The following is a 24,010-nucleotide window of genomic DNA, read 5'->3' as shown; positions in this document are numbered from 1 at the left end:
CCACAGCTTTGCCAATTCACTGACAGGCTTCTGGAGCTGAGAGTAAGTGTGTGTCACTGAAAAAACTGGGGAAGAGTCTTCTCCATTTTTGTTCCCTTCTCCAACTCAGGACTAACATGTGATTGCTACTTTATCCACCTTACACACAACAGTATCTTGGGCAGCTTAGGTGTCAGAGCCTGAAATGAGTTAGAATTTAAAAGTGCAGAGCCTGGCCCCCACAGAACTGATGTAGGCTAGTCTTCTTTGCCTGGAGAGATAGCACCATCCCTTTGTTCCCACCCACACTAGTAGCTGTGGCAGAAGATAAACCCCTCCCTGTCCAGGTCTGTGGCCAGAGGCTAACCCAGACCCCAGCTCCGTTTAGAGGGCCGATAACTGAAACCACAGGCGGCTTTGGAATCCTGAGAAACAAGAAATCCACCAACGGAGAAGGATTTATTATCTATTTCCTTGAAGGAGGGTGCAAAGTTGTTCTAACAGTTTCCGTTACAGGGGTACCCACTGGCCGCTCCTCCCTAACAGCCGGTTTTGTTGAGTTAGCTGCTGCTGCTTCTTCTTTTTTGGCCCCAACTTCCCACGAGAGCAACTGCTTGAATGAGGAAGAAGAGTCCTGGGGGGCCTTCTCGGCACCGTCCTCATCAGCCACCTGAGGTGGAGCTGAGGATCGAAGTCGGACACGAGGTTCCCGGTATCTGGAGGAGGGGAAAGGCAGGGGGATCCCCCACTTTGCTCACACCCAGGACTCCGGGCGCCACTGCTAGCCACAGAAACCCCAAGGCTCCCCTTTCTCTTCAGAGACCATCTATTGTGTGCCAGGCCCTGTGCTGAGCGGTTGATGCCTCAGAGCAGGGAAAGTGCGGCTCTGGCTTCTGCGAAGAGGCCGCGGGGCGACTCCCAACTCCGAGAGCCTCCTCCGCATACACACATCGGGAACTCAGTGGACGTTTGCGGGATGCAACCCGGGCGAGAGCGCCAACTCTGCCACAGCAGCACGGGTGGGCTAACTGAAGGCAGGGAGGGGACCTGAGGCGAGCGAAGCGCCAAAGGGAACTCTTCAGGTGTCACCAAGGCGGGAAGGTGCCAAGGCGGAGGGCACGGAGTCTTGGGGCTACGCCGTCCCCGCCCCGCGCGCGCCCGGAGTCAACATGGCCGCCGCGGAGGGGGGCGGGGCACCTCCGAGTCCGGGCAGGAGGGGGGCGGGGCCGCCTCGGCGGAGCCGGTGCGCAGGCGCGGGCCGCTCGGGGTCCCCGGATGGAGGAGCTGAGGTTCGGGCCCCGCCTGGGAGGTCGAGACGGGCCGGCGCTGTGGACCCGGCGCCAGCTCCGGAGCCTTGGAGTTTTCGGGGGGAGGGAGGTCGTCAAACGGAGGCCGAGGGAAATGAGGCGAAGGCCGCCGAGAACCGGGGAGCCCCGCCCCTCCGCCATAGCGGCCTCCCGGTGCCGCCACTTCCTTTACAGCCTCCGGCCCTCCCCTGCCTTCCGGCCATAGGCCGGGTCGGGCCGGGCCCCGCCGGCCGCCTCGGGAGTAACCCCTGCGCCGTGGCCCCTTTGGGGAGAGGAGGTGCCCGCGGCCCGTTTGGGACTGTGTCCGAAAGGAAAGGGTTAGAATGGGCTTCGGACTCGGCTGGGGTGGCAGAAGGCGGTCCCTGGCTCGCGGCAGCCAGCAGCGCCTCTGGCCCCGAGGACCCTGGGTCACGGAGACTTCCCCACTCTGCAGAGGACGCTGTCTTACTCCAAGGGTCCAGGGCTCCAATTCAGGCTTCCCCAGAGTCTCAGCTAGGGCCCTCCCTTTCCTAAGCATACCCAGTAAGAGCATGCGCTGTCTTTGGACAAGTATTGGGCTAGGAGTTGGGAGTCCTGGGTTGTTACCCTGGCTCTGAAAGAGCACATCCCCTTTGGCCCTGTTGAGGGCCGGTGGGAAGACCATGAGGTTCCAGAAGGGTAAAAGATGACATTCTCTTTAAATACAGCCTAGGGTGTGTCACTTGACCCCAATGAGCCTCAGTTTCCACATCCATAAAATGGCGATGGTAATTATACTGGCCTCACAGGGTCTAATGAGATCTCGGATGTAAAAACCATGGAGATTTTTATTACTCACCACTCTGGGCATATTTATCTCACGGGAAAATAGAGTAAAACTAGTTGCTCTAAGTGTCCTGCCATTTCAAGAGTCTGTGATTTCGCAAAGGCGTTATTGGGAAGTGAGGTCTTCAACTAGCCGAGAGGGACAACTCACTGGCTTTATTTTATTTTTACTTGGTTTACCTGTAAGCTAAGTGTAGGTTACAAGTCTCCTGTGGTCGCTGGGGCTAGAGCTTGACTCTGGAGAGAGAAAGGAAGAATGGAAGCCCGGTGAAGAGGCAGAGGTGGGTTAAGTGCTTTTCTGTCCCCAACATTTCTTCTGCATGTGGGTGGGAAGTGAAGGGGAAAAGTGAATTCACCCTAGGCTAGAGAATCAGGGGCCGTGTGAGGTTGGCCATACTTGTTTCTGCAATTCCTCTCGATTCCGCGAGTCAGATGCTGGAAATGTTGGGTGGATTCACAAACTACCGCGGCTCTCTGGGGTTTTCAAAAGCTTGCCTTTGAACTGAATTTTGATGAGCAAACCGGTGTGGCGTTGACGGCCCCTCCCTTCCTCCGGGCCTCCTGGTGATGGAGTGAGCAGCAGGCGCCCCCTTGTGCTGAGGAAGGTGTACTGTTGCTATTGGCCAATCTTGCTCCCTTGCTGGAGAAACTGTATTTTCCTGTGGCTTCTGTGACTTAGGTCTTGATCTTAACATGAGATATGGTGGGAGGAATACTTATAGCAGTGATTTTATATCCCGAGCCAGTGAACTGGTGATGCCATATCTTTTTCTTGCCACTTCTGCTCAGTGAGAACACGGGCTTGAAATGCCTGTCTGTAATGCCAGGCCCTGCAGGGTTGGGAGCAAGATAGACAAAGCCCCTGCCCTCAGAAGCAACTTAAATAAACAACAGCCGTAAAGACGACGAAGCAGAGTGCGATGAGAGCATATCAAATAGTCTAGTGAGCATCAGAGAAGAATTTCAGAAACAAATGATACCTAAAGGTTTGGTAGATATTAGATAAGAAAGTCTTCAGCCCTCCCTCTTAATTTCTCAGTTGAAATGTTTTTTCCTTTAGGGATAGTTGACCCCAAATCAGTGAACTGCCTCTGGTGCTCTTACCCCCACTTCTGATTTCCCAGACTGGTATTTGAATGTTCTTTAGGAGCCATTGCTACTTCTTTTAGCCCAAGAGTTGTGTTAAAAAAAAGCCTTAAAGTTCATTCCTTGCCTCAGAATGGCAGTTGTTTATACATTGCTGCCATTCCAACAAAGAGATGGGGAAATAACAGTTTTCTCCATCCCTAGTAGTCAACTCTGTCTTCCCCCTCAGTTTGTTTTAGCAATGTGAGCTGGCTGAAGTCCTGCTGAGTGGTGGTTTTCTTTTCCTTCTCCACTTAATTTAACAGACCAGCTGAACACACATCAGAGAGCTAGGCTAGAGTGTGTAGTCATTATGGTCTTCCAGTTGAGTTCTCTGCCCCACTTTTGGGACTCTGGTTTGGGATCTAGTTTATTATTCTGGGCAAGAGGAAAAGGGCACACACCGAATAATAGCAACCACAACATGGATTTAGTGGTACTTCTTCACACTTCCGTCCACTTCACCATCATGACAATTTTGTGAGAGAAAATAGTCTTAAAAAAAAAAACAACAGTCTGATCCCATTTTATACCTAAAGAACTGAGCCTCAGAAGGACTGAATGAGAACTTGTGAGTGACAGAGTCAGGACTTGAACCCAGGTCTTTAGTTCCTGCACAGGGGTACCCAACAGGCTTTTGAAGATTTTCTGTGAGCCTAGCTTCCAACTTCATGCCTGTCCGTGCAGAATAGTGCTTTAATACAGTGCTTCAAAGTGACACCAAGTGATAAAATAAAAAAAAATAAAAAAATAAAAAGTGACACCAAGTGGTCCCATCTGCCTTCAAGATGCTTTTCTCTCATCTGGGCAGTTAGGCAGTTAAGTTTGCCATGTAATGCTGAAGGGGGAGTCTCCTGTGAAGAATGCTTTCAAGAATTTACTTTTGTGGAAAAAAATATATATAATAATAATAACAATATTTACTTTTGGCCCATGTGTGATGTTTCCTCCTTGGGTTTTGGAGTTTAGAAGCCTGAGGGAGCTCAGTCCAGGCAGCAACACCCCTGAATTCCCGGTGGTGAGAGGATGTGGCCCCTGGACCCGTCCAGGAAAGAGGTGCTGAGGTTTGCAGTCAGCTGCCGTGTCCTGACTCTGGTGCTGCAGGTCAGTCTCTGATCTTTTGTCCTGAACATGCTGTTGCCACATGACTGGGCTAGGCACTAAGAATCGTCCCCATATTCTTTCTGCCTCCCAGGTGTGCCCTCCCATGTGGTTGGAACACCTACACCTGATAACCAAAAGGTGGGCAGCACTCTTAGAAATGGTCTATGGTTTTTTTTTTTAGTAAACTCCATGCCCAGCGTGGAGCTCGAACTTCACGACCCCAAGATCAAGAGTCGCGTGCTCTACCAACTGAGCCAGCCAGGCGCCCAGAAATGGTCTATTAATCCCTTGTTTTACACACGAAGCAGCAGAGGCCCAGAAAGGTTCAATGGCTTCCCTAAAGTCACACAGCAAGTTAGAGAAGGGCCAGAATCAGACCCCAGCCTTCCTAACTCTTGAGCTAGTGGTCTTTCCAATGGACCGTGAGGTTCTGTAACCAGAGATGCCTTTAGGGCACGACAGCCCAAGGCATTGCCCTGGGTCCCCTTACCAGGCGACGGAGCACGGAGTCAGTCAGTTGAGTGTATTTGGTTAGTCAGCAGTGTCCCCAGCTCTTTCCCCAGGTGTCTCCCCTTGCTGCCTCACCCACCACAACCCTCAGAATGCATTTGCACTTTTGCCGCTTCCTTTCCCCTCCAAGCCTCCTCTTGATACATATTTTAATCAAATTTCCCATATATATGAATTCTGTCTGATGCCTAGCACAGTGCCCAGTGCTTAGTATGTTCTCAGTATGTGTTGGTGTTGAATGTGGGTCAACAGTCTAGTGGTGTTATATTAGCATAATTACGTGTGCTCTTGTTTCCACAAATGCCATTTTCTCAGGGTTCTCTTTTTCCTTTCTGGAAACCTCCTTTCTCCCTTCCTGCACGATGAGGCATAGCAGCCTCTGCTGGGCCCCAGGTTTAGTTAAAAGTAGCTTCAGCTTGGAGACTAGGGCTGTTATCTGTTACTGTCATTCCTTTCCCATTCGTTTTCACTGTTTAAAGTGGCCTGATAAAGAAACTGACCAAAAAGAGAAAGAGCCTTAAGAATGGGCTTATACCCCGGTTGTGGGGCTGGGGAAACTGACCCAATGATGGCTTAGAACAGTATCAGATGAGTGATTGGCAGGCCCCTGGGGGCAGGATTGTGAACTGGCATCTGGGATAGGGAAGCAAGACTAATTCAGATAGTGATTTGGAAATGAGTATGTCTCCTCTCCTCATACCCAGGATTGTGTTAAGTGCCTGCTCTGTTCCAAGAACTGTGCTAGGTGGTGAGAAGGAAAAGTCACGGTCTCTTTTCCTTTGAGTAGCTGACAATCTAACGATGCAAAAAGACATTTAATGATAATGCTATTTCATTATCCCTCTCTCTCCCCCACCCTTCTTCCAGCTTTAAAGCTCATGCCATCAGATGATCTCCCCAGTTACCCTTCACTGTTGCTGTCATCTCTGTTAGTGACAGCTCATTCCTCTTCACTCCTTAAAGGTTTTAGCCCCTGATTCACTGTTGCGCTTTCCAGCACTCCTGTTGATCTCTTGGTGGTTTCAGTATTAATAAAGCTGATACAACTAACCACTATCTCCTATCTTTCCAGCTCACTCCCTCTAGTACCCCAGTTCTAACGGCTCTTCCACCCACTCAGGACCTATAATCCACCAATCCTCCCACCGTTTCACTGTGCCTCACCCACCTTCTGGCTTCCGCACCCCTTCTTACCCAGCTAGATTCCATGATCCACCAGGCTCACACACACAACTTGCTTGCTCCCTGCTCCCCGGCTTGGTCACAGGACGGAAGCCCAGCCACGGTTCAGTTTCGTTCTCTCTCTACTTCTGCATCGTGCCCAGAGAGAAACACACAGCTGTATTGACTGGTCTCTTTCTCTTCAAGATCTTTGGCCCAAGTGAGTCTTTAGTGCTACCTGGTGATCTTACTGCCCTGGCCCATTCACCCTGCCATTCTCTGAAATTGTTCTGCACATCAGAATCACTGGGGGAGCTTAAAAAACAAAACAAAACTCAATGCCCAGGCTGTATCCCATACCAGTGAAATCATTAATCCTGGGGGAGGGACCCAGACATCTAGACATCAGTATTTTTGAAACTCCCTGGGTGATTCCAGTGCACAGCCTATTTTGAGAACTAGGGGTCATAGATGACTTATTTTACATGTTTATCTTTTTATTCAAGCCCCTAACACCTTTTCCCCAACTTGTTTCCCTGAGCGAAAACTCAGAAAACTAGGTCCAATCAGAAGTGCCCTTGTGCATGCTCCCCCCACATCCATATCCCATGCCTACGTCTGCACCTCTGTGCCTTCACTACTGAGGCAGTAAAGTAACCTATACATTTCTAAATCCAGCGGTCACTTTTCAGTCCCCATCTTCCTTGACCTAGTAGCAGAATTGACCACTCCCTTGCTTCACCTGGTTCTAAGACACCCTGCTCTCCTGGTTTTCCTCATACCTCAATGACTGTTCCCTCTATCTTCATTCTGGATCCTCAGTCTCCTTCAAGCCTCTAAATGTTGACGCATCCAGGGCCAAATCCTCAGATCTCTTTTCTCTAGCCCTGCTTCATCCCTCCCCAGGTGATCTCATTCAGTCTCATGCCTTTAAATACCTTCTGTGCACTTATGACATCTGAATTTATGTCTCCAGCCCTGATCACTCTCCCGACCCTCAGACTCCTATGTCTCACTGCCTTGTTGACCTCTGCCCTGGAATATGTAACTCAAACTTAACTAGGCTAGAACTGAACTCCTAATTGTCCTCCAACAAGTCTGTTCTTCCTCATTTTATTAAATGGTAATTCTTTCCTTCCAGTTGCTCAACCAAAATCCTAGTTCTCCTTCATCCCACAGGCTCTCTTCAATGCCATCATCCCTGATCATCGTGCAGAAGCCTTCTCTCCTCCTCGCCTCGCCCCCTCAGGCTCTGTGGACCAACTTGTGGAAGGTCTCCTGGGTGGCCTGTCTCACTGGGATGCCGAACACTTCCTGTTCATTGCCGAGCATGGCTATCTGTATGAGCACAACTTTGCCTTCTTCCCTGGCTTCCCCCTGGCTCTCTTGGTGGGAGCCGAACTGCTGAGGCCCCTGCAGGCATTACTGAACCTACGGAGTCGCCTGTTAATCTCAGTAGCGTTGCTCAATTCCTTGTTCTCCATGCTGGCCGCTGTCGCACTTCACGACCTGGGCTGTCTGGTTTTGCGCTGTCCCCACCAGGCCTTTTATGGAGCCCTGCTCTTCTGCCTCAGCCCCGCCAATGTCTTTCTGGCAGCTGGTTACTCAGAAGCTTTGTTTGCCCTCCTGACATTCAGCGCCATGGGGCAGCTGGAAAGGGGCCGAAGCTGGACTAGTGGACTCCTCTTTGCCCTTGCCACTGGTGTACGCTCCAATGGGCTGGTCAACATTGGCTTTCTCGTGTATTCTCAGTGCCAAGGCTTTCTGTCCTCTCTCATGGTGCTGAATCCTCTGAGACCACTCTTGAAGCTGATGGGCTCTGTGTTCCTGTCTGTGTTCACGCTTGGCCTTCCCTTTGCCCTCTTTCAGTATTATGCCTATACCCAGTTCTGTCTGTCAGGCTCAGCGCGCCCCATCCCTGAGCCCTTGCTGAAGTTAGCTGTGGACAAGGGCTACCGGATTGTGGAGGGAAATGAGCCACCTTGGTGCTCCTGGGAACTTCCCCTAATATATAGCTATATCCAGGATATCTACTGGAATGTTGGCTTTTTGAGATACTATGAGCTCAAGCAGGTGCCCAATTTCTTACTGGCTGCGCCAGTGGCTATACTGGTTGCCTGGGCAACATGGACATATGTGACCACCCACCCTTGGCTCTGCCTTACACTTGGGATGCACAGGAGCAAGAAGAGCAAGACCCTAGAGAAAGCTGACCCTGGATTCCTCGGCCCTCGGGTGTTTGTGTACCTGGTCCACGCTGCAGTGCTGTTGCTGTTTGGCAGTCTGTGCATGCATGTTCAGGTGAGGTGGGTTCCTGACTGCGGTAAGGGTGTGAATACAGGCAAAACCCCTTGGCCAGGGTCGAGGAACACTGCTAGCTTCTCCCGTTTGAGTGACCTGTACCTAATTTATTCATTCACCAACTATTTGGGGGCTTTCTTTGTCCAGACCCTGGGTCAGACCACTGAGGAACGGAACATGAGTGAGGCAAGATTGCTGCCCTGGTGGGTCTCTTGGTAGAAATGGGGAGACAGACACTTAAGAGATAAACTTCTGGTACAGTGGGATGGAAGAGGAATTGCTGTTTTGAGATAAAGTATTGTGGAAACCCGGAGGAAAAAGTAGCTAATGGACTGAAGGATTTGAGGAGGGTGTCCTATTAAGGCTGGGTCCTAAAGAGTAAGAAGGAATTGCATTTAAGAAGCAGAGGAAGAGTATTCTGGGCAAATGAAGGGTGCGTGCAGAGACACGAGAGTCGTGGAAGGACCTGAAGTGACTGAGATGAAGGAGTTAAAGCACAAGAGGAGAGCGCGGGTCCTTCCCGACTGTACGGTTACCCTGAGAGTCTACTTGGATGGTGACTTGAGGCACTCTCAGCTCTGGCAGGTGCCCAGTCTTTAGAGGAGATCCCTTGTGTAATGTTTGGGGTGGGAAGCCTTTGATACTTTCCATTTTTTTCATTCCTGGCTACGACCCTAGTTCCCACATAACCCCGAGGAAGTTGTTTCCTCCACGCTGGCCACTCCTTAACAGCTTCTGCCTCTGGGAGGCGCATACTGGCTGTTTGTAAAGTTCTCTGGGCTGTGTGAATAAGAGGCCCAGGGAAAACAGAAAGTAGCATTCTGTGTTTGTAGGTGGATTAACTAGTAGAGCGAGTGCCAGCACAGCTTCGAAAGGGAGGGAGGCCATGTGGAGGCTTGGCTCTGAATTCCCCTAGGAGGGAAAATGTTGAACCACAGGATCCCCTGCCCTGTTTCCCTCTGTTTTGCTATCCCCAGGGGATGAGGGAACCCCTTCAGGTTCCCAAAGCCCCGTGTCACAGCCTAACGGTTAGAGTCCAGGCCCTGGGCTCAAATTGGACCCCGTAGTTTTTAGTATTGATTGGCCCATTACTGTGGTAATTAGTCTGTAGCTCTGCTTATTTGTAACATTGAGGTCACCTGGCTGGTGTCACAGCTCTTTATAAGGCAGATCCTAAGTTCTGCTGAATCTTTTATCCAGAACAACACATTTCTAGTCATGGGGCGGTAGTTGACCCAGCAGCAGGGAAGCCCCGGGCTGGTCCACTGTGAAGCAGTGATATTCCAATAAATGTGTGGGTTTTTCCCCCTCTTATGATTTCCAGGTTCTCACCAGGTTTCTGGGTTCCTCCACTCCTATTGTGTACTGGTTTCCAGCTTACTTGCTTCAGAATCAAGAGCCACTGCTGAGATCCCTAGAGACTGTGCCTTGGAAGCCCCTTGCAGGGGACTCCCTACCAGGACAAAAGATCCCCAGAAATTCTATCATGGGACTTGTATACAACTGGAAAACCTATTCTCTAGTCACACGATGCATTCTGGGCTACTTCCTGTCTTACTGGCTCCTGGGACTGCTCCTACATTGCAACTTCCTACCTTGGACATGACCTGGAGTCTCAGGGGTCTGGAAGTACAGATAGACACTGGGACTGTCTGTGCTGCCCTGAGACCCTTGCTCTGTCCTTTAGGAACCTCCAGTCTCTCTGAAGGTTGGTCAGGAATGGGAGAAGCGTGAGCCACTGGAAAGCCCCATCTGGTCCTGGCTATGGCAGATTTTAGATTAGTACCTATTTTCTCTGTAAGTGAAGAAATCTTCCTCTCCAAGTCTAAAGTACAGTTGCATTTGTCTCGTCAACCAAGCGTAGAAGAGATAGTTGTAAACTTAAATGTAAAGTATTTAAATGTCAATGTCAATGTAAGTATTTCAATGTCAGTTTCATCAAAGGCTCTAGCTGACAGGCTGGTAATAGTTCACACATGATGGTGGAGGTCTGAACAGTGTACTGGCAGTAAGTAAAGGAGGACCATCTTTTTTAAATGGGAGATTGTTTCTGTTTATTTTCATGATTTGTTCATTTATTTATATGAAAAATCTTACAAAGATACACACAAATTAAACAACTTTTGGTTATGCATGCAATGATTGATTGATTGATTGATTGATTAGTAGGCTTCATGGTGGGCAGGACTTGAACTCAGGACCCTGAGATCAAGACCTGAACTGAGATCAAGAGTCAGACACTTAACCGGCGGAGCTACTCAGGTGCCCCTGAATTACATTTTTTAAAATAATACAAAATACTTAGGGGAAAAGTCATGGTAAAAAGAACATTGCACAGGGCGCCTGGGTGGCTCAGTTGGTTAAGCGACTGCCTTCGGCTCAGGTCATGATCCTGGAGTCCCGGGATCGAGCCCCGCATCGGGCTCCCTGCTCGGCGGGGAGTCTGCTTCTCCCTCTCCCACTCCCCGTTTGTGTTCCCTCTCTCGCTGTGTCTTTCTCTGTCAAATAAATAATAAAATCTTAAAAAAAAAAAACATTGCACAAAGAACCAGGAGACCCAGATTCTAGTCCTCTCAGTAAAACCCCACTTACCAGCTGTGTGACCTTGGGAGCGTTTTCACAACCTTAGTGACCTCTTCTGAAACTGGGGGAAATGATATTCCTGGGAGGGGCGAGGGGGGCGGGCCATATAATCTAGTAGGTCCCTTTCTGCTCGAAAATCTTAAGAGCTGCCATAAGCAATGGCATCATCCCAATCTAAACACTTATGTAGAGGCTCACACATGATTTTAGGAGAAGGTATCCAGTTTTCCTGCTTTCAGTACTCAAGAAAATCTCCCTCTTCAGGTGCAACTCTGAGGAGTAACTTAAGTGACCTTTCCTTTGAATGAGGGAAAGCAGTGACACGTGGCAAATCAGGCTCCTGTCCTGTGTAAGTAAATCTGTGCCAGGCAAGTAAACGGTCAAAGTGGTGACTGGTTTTCCTGCTGTGCCCAGGTGCCTGTGCTTGCTTGATTGGTAGACATGGGTCAGAGGAGCCAACAAGGCAGCATGAATTGATAAATTGTGGCTAAGTCCAAGGTTGAATGAAATGGTATCTTCCTGGCTCCCATTTGGTTATGAGCCCATCACTGTACTTGTAGTAAGAACATTGACTCCTGCTCAGCTATTTGTGCTCATTCTTTGACGGAGGTAAGAGGCTCTGCAGCCTCACCACTCATTCCCTATTTGAGCCAAAAATTCCAACAAGCAGAAACCTCAAAATAGAGGGGTAATCGTAGCTTCTGGAGAGCACTGAGAATTGGAATTTTGACACACTCCCTCTGACCATGACAGAAAGCTGAACTTGCCAGCTGAAGGGAAGCTCCTGGCTGAGCCCCAGCACCCTCTGTTGGAGCTTCTAGTCAGCTTGGCCAATAAGCTTTTCCCATCCATCACCCTAGCTTTAGCACAGCTGAGAGCATTTGGTCCAGAGTCAAATGCTTCTGAAAATGTACACACAGATTGGGGCAGCCCTCTGCCTTCTGCCAAGACACCCGAGTGCCCTTCTTGGCAAAAGAGGATAACCCCTGCCCTAGTGTCCCTCCAGTTGGCAGAAACTGTTCCCTCCCTCCTCACCAACAGCTGCAAATCCAGGGACTTCTACCCTGTGTGCAGGAAGACTGGAGGTCCTGTTTCAGCCCTGCATCACAGAGGTAGGAGCACTAGACCTTTGCTCTCATGGATTCTCCTCTTTACCTCTTTTGGGGGGATGATCAGGACGGATCGCTCCCAGAAACAAATAGTTTCAAGGACCAGAAACCTTATAAATGGAAATCCCACCTTCTCAACTAATGCCAAGGAACCAAACTCTGGTATTCTGCAAAGGCCATTATGGTTACAGCTAATCATAGAGGAGATAACTGATGACCCCAGCTAGGTGGATGCACCTGGTGTGTGACCTGGAGACAGACATAGTTTTCTCTCTGAACTTGGAGGGATCTAGTTGCAACTCTCCAAGGATCTAAGGAATGGGCTGATTTTATGGCCAGCAGCTGTCCTTTTACCATCCTATTAACAGTCTTTAATAGTCAGGGAGAGGGACATGAAGGGCCAAGGCAGGAAGCTTCCTGTTTACCCTGAGGCCTAACAATGCTGCAGCTGGGTTGGGCGTCTACAATTTCAGAGAAAAGTCATTTCCTTCTGAGACCCAGCTAAAACAGAAACCAGACGCTTCATACACCTAAGAAGTAGATGCTTTTTTGTTCTTTAATGAAGGTGGGAGGAGAGGGAGTGTTTGACATGTCTTTACCAGTCCTCTTGAGGAAAAAATCACTTCTTTTCCTGAACAGACCTTCTCACCTTCATCTAAAAATGTAGTGTGTGCAGGCTCAGAGGATTTGAAATCGATCGATTATTTCAACAATTGTTTATGAATGCCTATTTTAGGGACTAAAGATGACTCGCTACATGTTCTGTACTCAAATAATTGTCTAATAGAGTTGGTAGCAGATACACAGAAACTTTAATGAAGATAGAAACTGGTAGGGGCGGCTGGGTGGCTCAGTCAGTTAAGCGTCTGCCTTCGGCTCAGGTCATGATCTCAGGGTCCTGGGATCGAGCCCTGCATCCAGCTCCCCACTCAGCGGGAAGTCTGTCCCTCTCCCTCTGCTCCACCCCCAACTCGTGCTCTCTCTCAAATAAATAAAATCTTTAAAAAAAATAGAAACTGGTAAATTCTGGGGACCGAAGGGCCATAAGAACTTCTTGCTCTGTACCTCTCTCCTTGAACTTTTTTTAAAAGCTTTTATTTATTTATTTGACAGAGAGAGGCACAGCGAGAGAGGGAACACAAGCAGGGGGCGTGGGAGAGGGAGAAGCAGGCTTCCTGCCGAGCAGGGAGCGCGACGTGGGGCTCGATCCCAGAACCCTGGGGTCATGACCTGAGCCGAAGGCAGACGCTTAACGACTAAGCCACCCAGGCGCCCATCTCCGTGAACTTTTTATGATGAGGAGGGATTAAAGTTTTGCTTGTATGCTTACCAAGAAAAAAGCGAGGTACAGCATAAGTTCTCTGTAAATTCACGGAAGGTGGAGATCCCTTCCAGCTTGGAATACCCAAACAGACATGGTGGGGAAATAGCCTTTGAACTGGACTCTGAAGGATGGGGAGGATTTGAAAGTTAAGGGCAGAGAATGAGTATAGGAAGCAGGCAGCAGCATAGGGCAGGGAGAGCTCAGTTTGAGTGGAACTGAGGTATTGTCATTGAGAGCTGCGGTGTACTCATGTATGAACGTGAGCCAGTACGGGATCTCTGAGCCACAGTTCACTCGTCTGTGAAATGTGGGTAACGCTGGCTCCCTTGTAGATATGAATAACGTCTATCTCAGGATTGTCGTGGAAATTAAATGAAAAGTATTTAGAACAGCATGACGCAGGAGTAGCTGCACAAGTTTGCAATGCCATCAGTACATTCCTATGCCAGAAAATGTGCACGTGGAGACAAGGAGAGAGGTCAGGGAGCCGTCCACACAACACATGGTCATTAGGGCAGCCGTGATTAGATGGGACTGTCGAAAGGAAAAGTGTAGAGAGAGGAGGAGGGCCCGTAAGACCTTGGGCAAGTGATTGAACTTCTCTACACCTGTTTTCTCACCCTGAAAATGGGCGTGATTGCACCTACCACACAGAGTAGTTAGGAGGATTACATGAGATACTAGATAAAGCACTTAGCACAGCACCTGGCCCATAGTAAGAACTTTGTGAATGGTGGTTAGTCCTCCTCCTCCTCCTCCTCCTCCTCATCATCATCATTAAAGCACTAGAAAAAAATAGTATCTGGGGTGCCTGGGTGGCTCAGTCGTTAAGCGTCTGCCTTCGGCTCAGGTCATGATCCCAGGGTCCTGGGATCGAGCCCCGCATCGGGCTCCCTGCTCAGGGGGAAGCCTGCTTCTCTCTCTCCCTCTCCCACTCCCCCTGCTTGTGTTCCCTCTCTTGCTGTGTCTCCCTCTGTCAAAAAAATAAATAAAATCTTAAAAAAAAAAAAAAGAAAGAAAGAAATGGCTACCAAGGTCAAAGGCTGTTAAGGAAAGGATGAGAAGAGCTATTGAATTTATAGGGATTAGGGCTATTATTCAAAATAGACTAACTGCTGTAATCAACAACTTCGAAAACTCAGTGGCTTCATCATACAAGTTCTTTCTTGTTTACATCGTGGTCTAGTGCAGGTTTGAGGAGGGAGGCCTGTCAGTCATTTGGGACCCAGGCTCCTTCCATTTTGTGACTCTCCCCTCCTCTAGATGCTCAAAGTCCTCTGCTTTCGGAGAGGTTTTGAGAGGCCAGGCCTGGGAGAGGTTTTGAGAGGCCAGGCCTGGGAGAGATGCACATCACTTCCATTTCATGCAACTGGCCAGACCTTAGTCACACACCGCATCTAACTGCAAGGGAGGCTGGGAAGTAGGGTTGCCAGGTGAGATACAGGATGCTCAGTGAAATTTAAATTTGGGGTAAACAATATTTTTTCAGTATAATTATGTCCCAAATGTTGCACAGGACATACTACACTAAGAAATCCTTTGTTGTTTATCTGAAATTCAAATTTCACTGGGCATCCTGTATTTTTATTTGCTAAATCTGGCAACCCTACTGGGACATGAAGCCTGAATATAGGTTTAGGAAGAAGAAAACACAGATTTTTGTGTGTCCCAGTCTGCCTCAGTCTGTCTTCCTGAGCCAAATACCTGTTTTTTTGCTCTTCTCACAGAACACATCCCCTCCCAAGGGAGATAACCCCAAACCCCATCCAGTGACTATATTCAGCTCCAAGTCTCTCAGTCAGCTTCTGATAACATTCCTTATGAACTAAAAAAACAAAATATACAATGGTAGAGCAAGAATAATCTCAATACAAACATCTATCTAAGAAAGGGAAGAATTGAAGACGAATAGCAGTCTCTGGTCCAAAGCAGTTCTGAATCCCCACTGGTCAAACTGACAAAGCCCTCTTCCCTGGGGCTGGAGAACATTCCTTGATTAGACAACCTGATTAGTTCTAGGAGGGACTCCTTTGTCCAATGTTCTCCATGCCTCCTGGCTGTGCCCTCTGGCCCCTTGACTGTCCTTCATGGCCACATCTGAGATGGGCTTTGGGGAGTATGACCTCCTTGGAGAATGTGCAGCTTTCACAGTTCACTTCCTGCGGGTGCAAGCATGGGGGCCTAAATCTCAGCCAGCCAGAGGCACCCATGCACATGTGTGTGTGTGTCGGGGGGGGGGTTGTTAAAATAAATATTTTATAACGTAAAATTTACCATTTTGATCACTTTTAAGTGTAAAGTTCAGTGGCAATAATATATTCACATTGTCATGCAACAGTCACCGTCATCCATCTCTGGAACTTCTTCATCTTCCCAAACTAAAACTTGATACCCATTCAGCAGTAACTCCCCATTCCCCCTACCCTCCCAGACTCTGGCAGTCATCATTCTGCTTTCTGTCTCTGTGAATCTGACTACTCTATCACAATCTTTGTCCTTTTGTGATGAGCTTATCTCACTTCACATAATGTCTTCAAGGTTCATCCATATTGTAGCATGTGTCAGATTGTCCATTCCTTTTATGGCTGAATAACATTCCATTGTAGGAATACACCACATTTTGTTTATCCATTCATCTGTCAATGGATATTTTGGTTGCTTCCACCTTTTGGCTATTATGAATAACGCTGCTATGAACATTGGTAGACAAATACCTGTTCAAGTCCCTGCTCAATTGTTTTGGGTATATACCCAGAATAGGAATTTCTGGATTATATGGTAATTCTATGTTTAATTTTTTGAGGAACTGTTGTGCTGTTTTCCACAGCAGCTGCACCATTTTACATTCCCACTAGCAATGCACAAGGGTTCACATTTCTCCGCATCCTCACCAACACTTGTTTTATTTTTTTAAATAGGTTGCACACCCAACATGGGACTTGAACTCACGACCCTGAGATTAAGAGTGGCATGCTCTGTGACTGAGCCAGCCAGGCACCCCTGTTTTGTTTTGTTTTAAATAGTAGCCATCCTAGTGAGGGTGAGGTGGTGTCTCATTGTCATTTTGATTTGTATTCCCTAATGATAAGTGATGTTGAGCATCTTTTCATGTGCTTACTGGCACATGAAATATGTATCTTTGGAGAAATGTTTATTCAGATCCATTGCCCATTTTTAAATGAGGTCACTTGTTTTTTGTTGTTTGAGTTGCTGAAGTTCTTTATATATTTTGGATATTAATCAGATATATGATTTGCAAATATTTTCTCCCATTCCGTAGGTTGCCTGGTTGCCTTATCACTCTGGTCATAGTGTCATTTGATGCATAAAAGGTTTTAATTTTGATGAAATCCAATTTACCTATTTTTCTCTTGTTGCCCGTACTTTCAGTGTCATATGCAAGAAATCATCACCAAATCCAGTGTCATGAAGTTTTGCTCTTTGTTTTCCTCTAAGAGTTTTATGGTTTTAGCTCTTATGTTTAGGTCTTTTATCCATCGGGGGTTAGTTTTTGTATGTGCTGTGAGATACAAATCTAACTTCATTCTTTTGCACATGGATCTCCAGTTTTCCCAGCACCATTTGTTGAAAAGACTGTCTTTTCCCCATTGACTGGTCTTGGAGCCCTTGTCAAAATTATTTGACCATCCATGCAAGGGTTTATTTCTAGGCTCTTTTTTTTTTTTTTTTTTTTTTTACATTTTTTTATTTATTTTTTTGACAGAGAGAGATATAGCAAGAGCAGGAACACAAGCAGGGGGAGCGGGACAGGGAGAAGCAGGCTTCCCACAGAGCAGGGAGCCCGATGTGGGACTCGATCCCAGGACCCTGGGATCATGACCTGAGCTGAAGGCAGACGCTTAACGACTGAGCCACCCAGGCACCCTAGGCTCTTTTATTTTATTCCATTGGCCTATATGTCTGTCTTTATGCCAGTACCATACTGTTTTGTTTCCTGTAGCTTTGTAGTACATTTTGAAATCAGGAAGTATGAGACCTCCAATTTTATTCTTCTTGTTCAAAATTGTTTTGCCTATTCAAGCATCCCTTGAGATTTCATATGAATTTTAGGCAGACAAAGGCTTTTTAAAATTTGGGCTCATGGTTTCTCTGGCAATACAGTTACCTCGAAACCTTTTTGATGTATAAGTCAGAGTTCTCCAGAGAAACATAACTAATGGGTTGTATATGTATATTTGTGTGTGTACAGATATGAGTGCAGGGGAGATAACTGGCTCATGATTGTAGAGGCTGGCAAGGCCAAAATCTGCAGGGTAGGCCAGAAGCCAGAGACCATGGAGGAGCTGATATTGTTATTCAAGTCTGCTGGCAGAATCCCCTCTTTCTTAGGGGAAGTCAATCTTTTTTTCTATTAAGGCCTTTGACTGATTGGACAAGGCTCACCTACTTTATGGAGAACAATCTGCTTTACTAAAGTCTACTGATTTAAGTGTTAATCTCACCTTATGGGGTGCCTGGGTGGTTCAGTTGGTGGAGTATGTGACTCTTGACCTTGGGGTCATGAGTTCGAGCCCCCCACTGGGTGTGGAGATTACTTAAAAAAATATTTTTAAAAATGTTAATCTCACTTTACAAATACCTTCGCAAAAACATCTAGAATAGTACTTGACCACATATCTGTGGACTGTGTGGCTTAGCCAGACTGACCGAAAAATTAATACAACAGGTTTCTATTTGCTTCCAGTCAGATCCATGTGACACTAACCACCCTCAAGCTCTTTCCTAGACAGAATTCTCAAGCTTCTATATTTGCTTTGACACCCTTGCCTCTTCTTTTAAAGATTTTATTTATTTATTTATTTATTAACATTTTATTTATTTATTTGACAGAGAGAGACACAGCGAGAGAGGGAACACAAGCAGGAGGAGTGGGAGAGGGAGAAGCAGGCTTCCTGCCGAGCAGAGAGTCCGATGCGGGACTCGATCCCAGGACCCCGGGATCATGAGCTGAGCCGAAGGCAGACGCTTAACGACTGAGCCACCCAGGCGCCCCTATTTATTTATTGAGAGAGAGAGAGAAAGAGCACAGGTGTATGTGAGTGGGGGAGGGGCAGAGGGAGAGGGAGAGAATCTCAAGCAGACTCTGCGCTGAGCACAGAGCCTGACAGAGAGCTGGATCTCACAACTCTGAGATCACAGCCTGAGCTGAAATCAAGAGTTGGGTGCTTGGGGTGCCTTGGTGGCTCAGTTGGTTAAGCGACTGCCTTCGGCTAAGGTCATGATCCTGGAGTCCCAGGATCGAGTTCCGCATCGGGCTCCCTGCTCAGCAGGGAGTCTGCTTCTCCCTCTGACCCTCCTCCCTCTCATGCTCTCTCTCTATCATTCTCTCTCCCTCTCAATAAATAAATAAATAACTTTAAAAAAAAAAAGAGTTGGGTGCTTAACCTACTGAGCCATCCATGGTGCCCCACCCCTTGCCTCACTCTTTTTTAAAGATTTTATTTATTTATTTAAGAGAGAAAGAGAGAAGGCGCCTGGGTGGCTCAGTTGGTTGAGCGACTGCCTTCGGCTCAGGTCATGATCCTGGAGTCCCGGGATCGAGTCCCGCATCGGGCTCCCTGCTCGGCAGGGAGTCTGCTTCATCCTCTGACCCTATCCCCTCTCAGGTGTTCTGTCTCTCTCATTCTCTCTCTTTCAAATAAATAAATAAAATCTTTAAAAAAAAAAGAGAGAGAGCACGAGCGGGGGGGGGGGTGGCGGCACAGAGGGAGAGGGAGAAGCAGGCTCCCTGCTGAGCAGGGCACCTGATGTGGGGCTCGATCCTAGGACGCCGGCGTCATGACCTGAATGGAAGGCAGATGCTTCACTAACTGAGCCACCCAGGCGCTCCCCCTTGCCTCACTCTTAATGTAATGATGGCTACACCAAAGTCATGTGAAATAATAAGCTGATATTTGCCTTACAGGTGTTCACATCTTTCAAGACCTTTTTCAATCTTAGACTACTTGTTGTCTAGAAGCAGTCAGCTTTTCTGACTCTGAAAGGCCCATTATCTCTGGACTTTATTTCCCTTCCACCTCTGCTTGAAAACCAGCTAATTCTCACCTAAGTTCACCTCTTTCTTCTAATGCTTTATGAAAGCGCCCATGCTAGTTAGTAGGTTATTGTCTCTCAGCTCTAAGCCCACTCTTCTGCTTTCTACTATGAGATACTGGAGCTGGGACTCAGCAAATCCATTTCTGCTTTGTCAGCTGGCTCTGTGTGTGGCTCTGCCGGTAAGGGCCACCAGAGGGAGATAGTGAGTCCAGAGGAGGAAGGGAAGCTCCCTCCCTCTGTTCGCTTCCTTTTCCTGTGAGGTCACTCTAGCAAAGCTCCTTCACCTGGGCAGCAGCCGGGCCTTCCTGTAGCAGCAGCTGAATCCACTTTGCAGAGTTTTTCAACAGCTGGTTTTGCAGAACCAGCTTCATGGTGTCGCAGTCAGAGACACCAGCATCAGCCAGGTGGCACTGTCCTCAGCAGTGTTGGTCCTTCCTCCCTCTCAGACACCAGACACCAGCACCAGACTTAGAGGTCTGAGTTTCAGCTCTGTGGAGCCCCTCTTCTAATCTTCTAAGTTTTCGTCATTCCAGATGCTTCCCTTTGTTTTCCTAGCTCTATGAGGTATAGATGCCTCCTGCTGTTGCTGCTCCATGGTATCTCAGAGTTGTCTTTTTACCTTTTCAGTTAGTTAACAGCTTTGTACCTAGTTAACTCTTCCAGCTATTCTTTATATTAAACTCTCTCTGTCCAATGACTGGTATAGCTTCTGACTCATTGGCTGGACCCTGACTGATACAGAAATTGGTACTAGGAGGGGGGTCTCAGGAAATAGACCTCAAAAGATGGGAACAAGGATCTGGTTTGGTTGTGTCATTGGGTTTCAATGTGCTGAGCGCCTTGCCAATGAGAAATGCAATGCAACTAATCCACGGCATGCTGTGGCATCATGATTAATCAAATTATAACTTGTGGTTATTTGGGATGACTTGCCAACTCAAGCAAGTGCCTTGGGGACCCAAGTGTTGCACTAGACTATTATGGCAGTGATGATGACTATGGGGACTTGGTATGGCAGGAATGCTTGTGAATGCATCAGAGTCCTTGCACGAAAAAGATGACAAGCTTGGGTCTTTAAACTCTCAACCTAAGTCATGGTCAGAGTCATAGAGCTTCCAGGATAACCATAAGAGAATCTCTTATTTCTCCTAGCCCCAGATTTATTTGCTACAAATAGAATATTGCACATGTTGCAGATTTAGAACAGTTGAATTCAGTCTTATTTTTTTAAAGACTTTATTTATTTGACAGAGAGAGAGCACAAGCTGGGGGGGGTGGGGAGTGTCAGGCAGAGGGAGAGGGAGAAGCACACTCCCCACTGAGCAGCGAGCCCGACATTAGACTTGATCCCAGGACCCTGGGATCATGACCTGAGCCAAAGGCAGATGCTTAAACGACTGAGCCACCCAGGTGCCCCTTGAATGCAGTCTTATTAAGTCTTTCAGGTGATGGAGGAGGAGTGGGCCCCTGAAATTTGGAATGGGCACATCTGGTTTGACTCAGTCTCCTTCATTCGGCTAGCAGGTGGGAACGGGAGCAAAGATCAGCACCGGGGAGTTTTATGAGCCAGCTTGTCACTTTCACTTGCCTTCCATTAGCCAGAGTTCATTCACTTGGTCACACCCATCTGTAAGAGAGGCTGGGAACTGTGAGTGTTGGTGAGAATGAGTAGTTTATGTCACACTAAATGGGCCATTGGTGACATTTAAGATAGAAGGTGGGTTTTTTTTTAAAGATTTTATTTATTTATTTGAGAGAGAGAATGAGATAGAGAGAGCATGAGAGGGGGAGAATCAGAGGGAGAAGCAGACTCCCCGCTGAGCAGGGAGCCCGATGCGGGACTCGATCCCGGGACTCCAGGATCATGACCTGAGCTGAAGGCAGTCGCTTAACCAACTGAGCCACCCAGGCGCCCCGGTGGGTTTTTTAAAAGATTTTATTTTTATTTATTTGAGAGAGAGAACACCTGAGAGGGGATAGGGTCAGAGGACGAAGCAGACTCCCTGCCGAGCAGGGAGCCCGATGCGGGACTCGATCCCAGGACTCCAGGATCATGACCTGAACCGAAGGCAGTCACTCAACCAACTGAGCCACCCAGGCACCCCCCGGTGGGTTTTTTTAAAGATTTTATTTTTAAGTAACCTCTACACCCAATGTGGGGCCTTAAGTTACAACCCTGAGACCAAGAGTTGCATGCTCTACCCACTGAGCCAGCCAGGTGCCCCAAGATAGAAGTTTTAGGGGAGTAATGTAGACAGAGGCTAAATTTAAAAAGTAGTAAGTGAATAGGTGACATGGAAGTGAGAGCTACTCTTTAAATGAGAGAGAAAAAGATAAACCTGACACTAGAGTGAGGAGGCAGCCAACATGGAATGCTGTTTCTATTGTTGCTATTTTAGTTTAGTTTTGCTCTTTATTTGTTTGTTTGTTTGTTTTTAAAGATTTATTTATTTGAGAGAGAGAGAGCGTGCATGCCCATGCACAAGTAGGGGGAGGAGCAGAGGGAGAGGAAGAGAGAATTTTAGGCTCCATGGCCAGCGTTGAGCCCAATGTGGGGCTCGATCTCAGGATCCTGAGATCATGACGTGAGCCAAAATCAAGAGTCTGAGGCTTAACCAACTGAGCCACTCAGGTGCCCCCTGCTTTTTAATAGATAGAGAATGGAGCATGTGTTTGCAGTCTCTATGAACAGAGAGAGAAGTAGGACATGAATGGAAGACTGGCCATGGGCAGAAAGAGGCCCACATCTTTAAGATGAGAGGCAAGGATCAATGCAAATAGGGAAAAATTATGAGGTAGAGAGGAGGGAAGCTGAAATCAAGCAAGTTAGTTTGAGTTTCTGTAGTGACAAGGAGCAAGCAAAGGTTTAGGGTTGCAAAAGAACCCAGTTGGGTGGGACAACAGGAATCTATACTGAAACCAGTATGTCCAGTTTTTAACTTTGTTCTACAGCCAAGGAACAAGAGGGGAGGAAGCCCACAATGTGATTCACTCCAAGGTGGGGCTCATCAAACCCAGAATCTTTGGCACCAAGGGCATGGCTGGGCAGCCTCTGGCATGTGTAACAATTAGTGATCCTTGAGGTCACTGTTGTTACCTTTCTACCCCTCTGCATTATGTATTTTTTTTTTAAGATTAATTTATCTTAGAGAGAGTGAGAGGGTGCGGGGGGGAGGGGCAGAGGGAGAGGGAGAGAGAGAATCACAAGCAGACTCCATGCCAAGCGTGGAACCCAACCTGGGACTTGATATCACAACCCTGAGGTCATGACCTGAGCTGAAACCAAGAGTCGGATGCTCAACCAACTGAGTCACCCAGGTGCCCCTGCATCATGTGTTTTGATTTTGTTTCTTACTCTCTCCTATACTAGTCTCCAGCTCTCTCTTTTCTTATACTTTTCCTTGGGTTTTCCAGTAATCCCAATGTGGTGGACAGAACCTAAGGTAACCCCCAGTGATTCCTGCCTCCTGGTATTCACACAAAGGTGTGATCCTCTTTTTGAGTTCAAGTGGGACCTGTGACTTTCTTCTAACCTATAGAATATGGCAGAAGTGATGGGAAAGTAGTCACTCCCACTACATACATAATAAGTTTCATTACGTGAAACCCTGTCTTAGCAGACTGGAACTAGAGACTCTCCTTGTGGGCCTGATAAAGTAAGCAGCCATGTTGGAGAAGCCCACATGGCAAGGAACTGCGGTAACCCCCGGGGACTGCAGATGGCCTCTGGAACTGTTTTGCTGTTTTGCTGACAGCCAGCAAAAACCCCAGGCCCTGAGTCATACAGTTGAAAGGAAATAAGTTCTGCCAACAAAACCTGAATGGGCTTGCAGGTGGATTCTTCCCCAGTTGAGTCTCCAGATGAGGATGCAGCCTTGCTGATACCTTGATTACAGCCTTCTGAGACTCAGAGCAAAGGATTCAGCTGACCAGGCTGGCACTCCTGAGCTGGAACCTATGAAACAATAATGTGTGTTGTTTTAAGCCACTAAATTTGTGATAATTTGTTACACAGCAATTTGGAAAATGAATACACCCAAAATTCTTGAAAAATACTGTGGCATCAACCCTACATCAACCCGGATAGCTAGAAAATCCTTGGTCTGGGTCCAGATCACAGAGCTGGGTGAGGGAGGCCAGAGGATGTGCCGCACATACCCCCTAGGCACTTTGAACTTCAAGATAGTAGTTAACAGGCCCCTGGTTTTGTTTCACAGCAGACTGTCCCCCCCCCCCTATCCCTGCCTGCCGCCCCCCCCCCCCACCGCCCGAAATACCTATCCGATCAGTCCTCAGAGATGGGTGAAGCCTGGCCCTGGAATTACAGATCGTCAGAAGTAGATCAAGAAGTCCACCACTCGAATCTCGGCCCTTGGCAAGGTGCCTGGCACCCAGGGGACGCCCAACAAATGCTTTCATTGCAAAACAACAGAAAGCTCCCGGGAGCGCGCATCTGCAGCCCCGTCGTTGTGCAGAGGGGACCGCCGCGGCTCAGGGTCGGCAGGGACAGGACAGGGCCCCGCAGCGGAGCCGGACCCGGCCGCGGGGCGCGAGCGCCATCCCGGGCCCAGGCGGAGGGGGCGCTGCGGCGGGAGGCCGCGCCGGGCGGGGGGCGGGGCGGGGCAGCGGCGGGGCCGCCCCCAGCG

General features: G+C 48.1%; 1 protein-coding gene and 1 long non-coding RNA gene across 7 annotated transcripts; one reads left to right on the top strand and one right to left on the bottom strand.

The window, feature by feature from the left end:
• Positions 1-1,225: 1,225 nt before the first annotated feature.
• On the top strand, positions 1,226-10,425 carry PIGV (phosphatidylinositol glycan anchor biosynthesis class V). Of its 6 annotated transcripts, none has more exons than XM_035019395.1 (5): positions 1,226-1,268; positions 2,278-2,371; positions 4,185-4,319; positions 7,170-8,291; positions 9,616-10,425. In XM_035019395.1, exons 3-5 carry the CDS (start codon positions 4,242-4,244, stop codon positions 9,895-9,897), a joined length of 1,482 nt encoding a protein of 493 aa, XP_034875286.1. In that variant the 5' UTR covers positions 1,226-1,268; positions 2,278-2,371; positions 4,185-4,241; the 3' UTR covers positions 9,898-10,425. The 6 variants fall into 6 exon arrangements, with proteins under 6 accessions (XP_034875286.1, XP_034875288.1, XP_034875287.1 ...); XM_035019397.1 differs by lacking the exon at positions 1,226-1,268 and adding an exon at positions 1,275-1,563; XM_035019396.1 differs by lacking the exon at positions 1,226-1,268 and adding an exon at positions 1,275-1,603.
• Positions 10,426-22,023: 11,598 nt separating this feature from the next.
• Positions 22,024-23,808, bottom strand: LOC118019830. Its single transcript, XR_004681758.1, has 2 exons — positions 23,642-23,808; positions 22,024-23,319 (listed from the first exon to the last, which is right to left on the bottom strand). It is a non-coding gene; the product is annotated as an uncharacterized LOC118019830 (long non-coding RNA).
• Positions 23,809-24,010: the final 202 nt, after the last annotated feature.

This window comes from Mirounga leonina, unplaced genomic scaffold (assembly GCF_011800145.1).
Source record: "Mirounga leonina isolate KUSES-001 unplaced genomic scaffold, KU_Mleo_1.0 Mir_173, whole genome shotgun sequence".
Taxonomy (NCBI): Eukaryota; Metazoa; Chordata; class Mammalia; order Carnivora; family Phocidae; genus Mirounga; species Mirounga leonina.
This window is presented reverse-complemented; position numbering and strand designations above follow the sequence as displayed.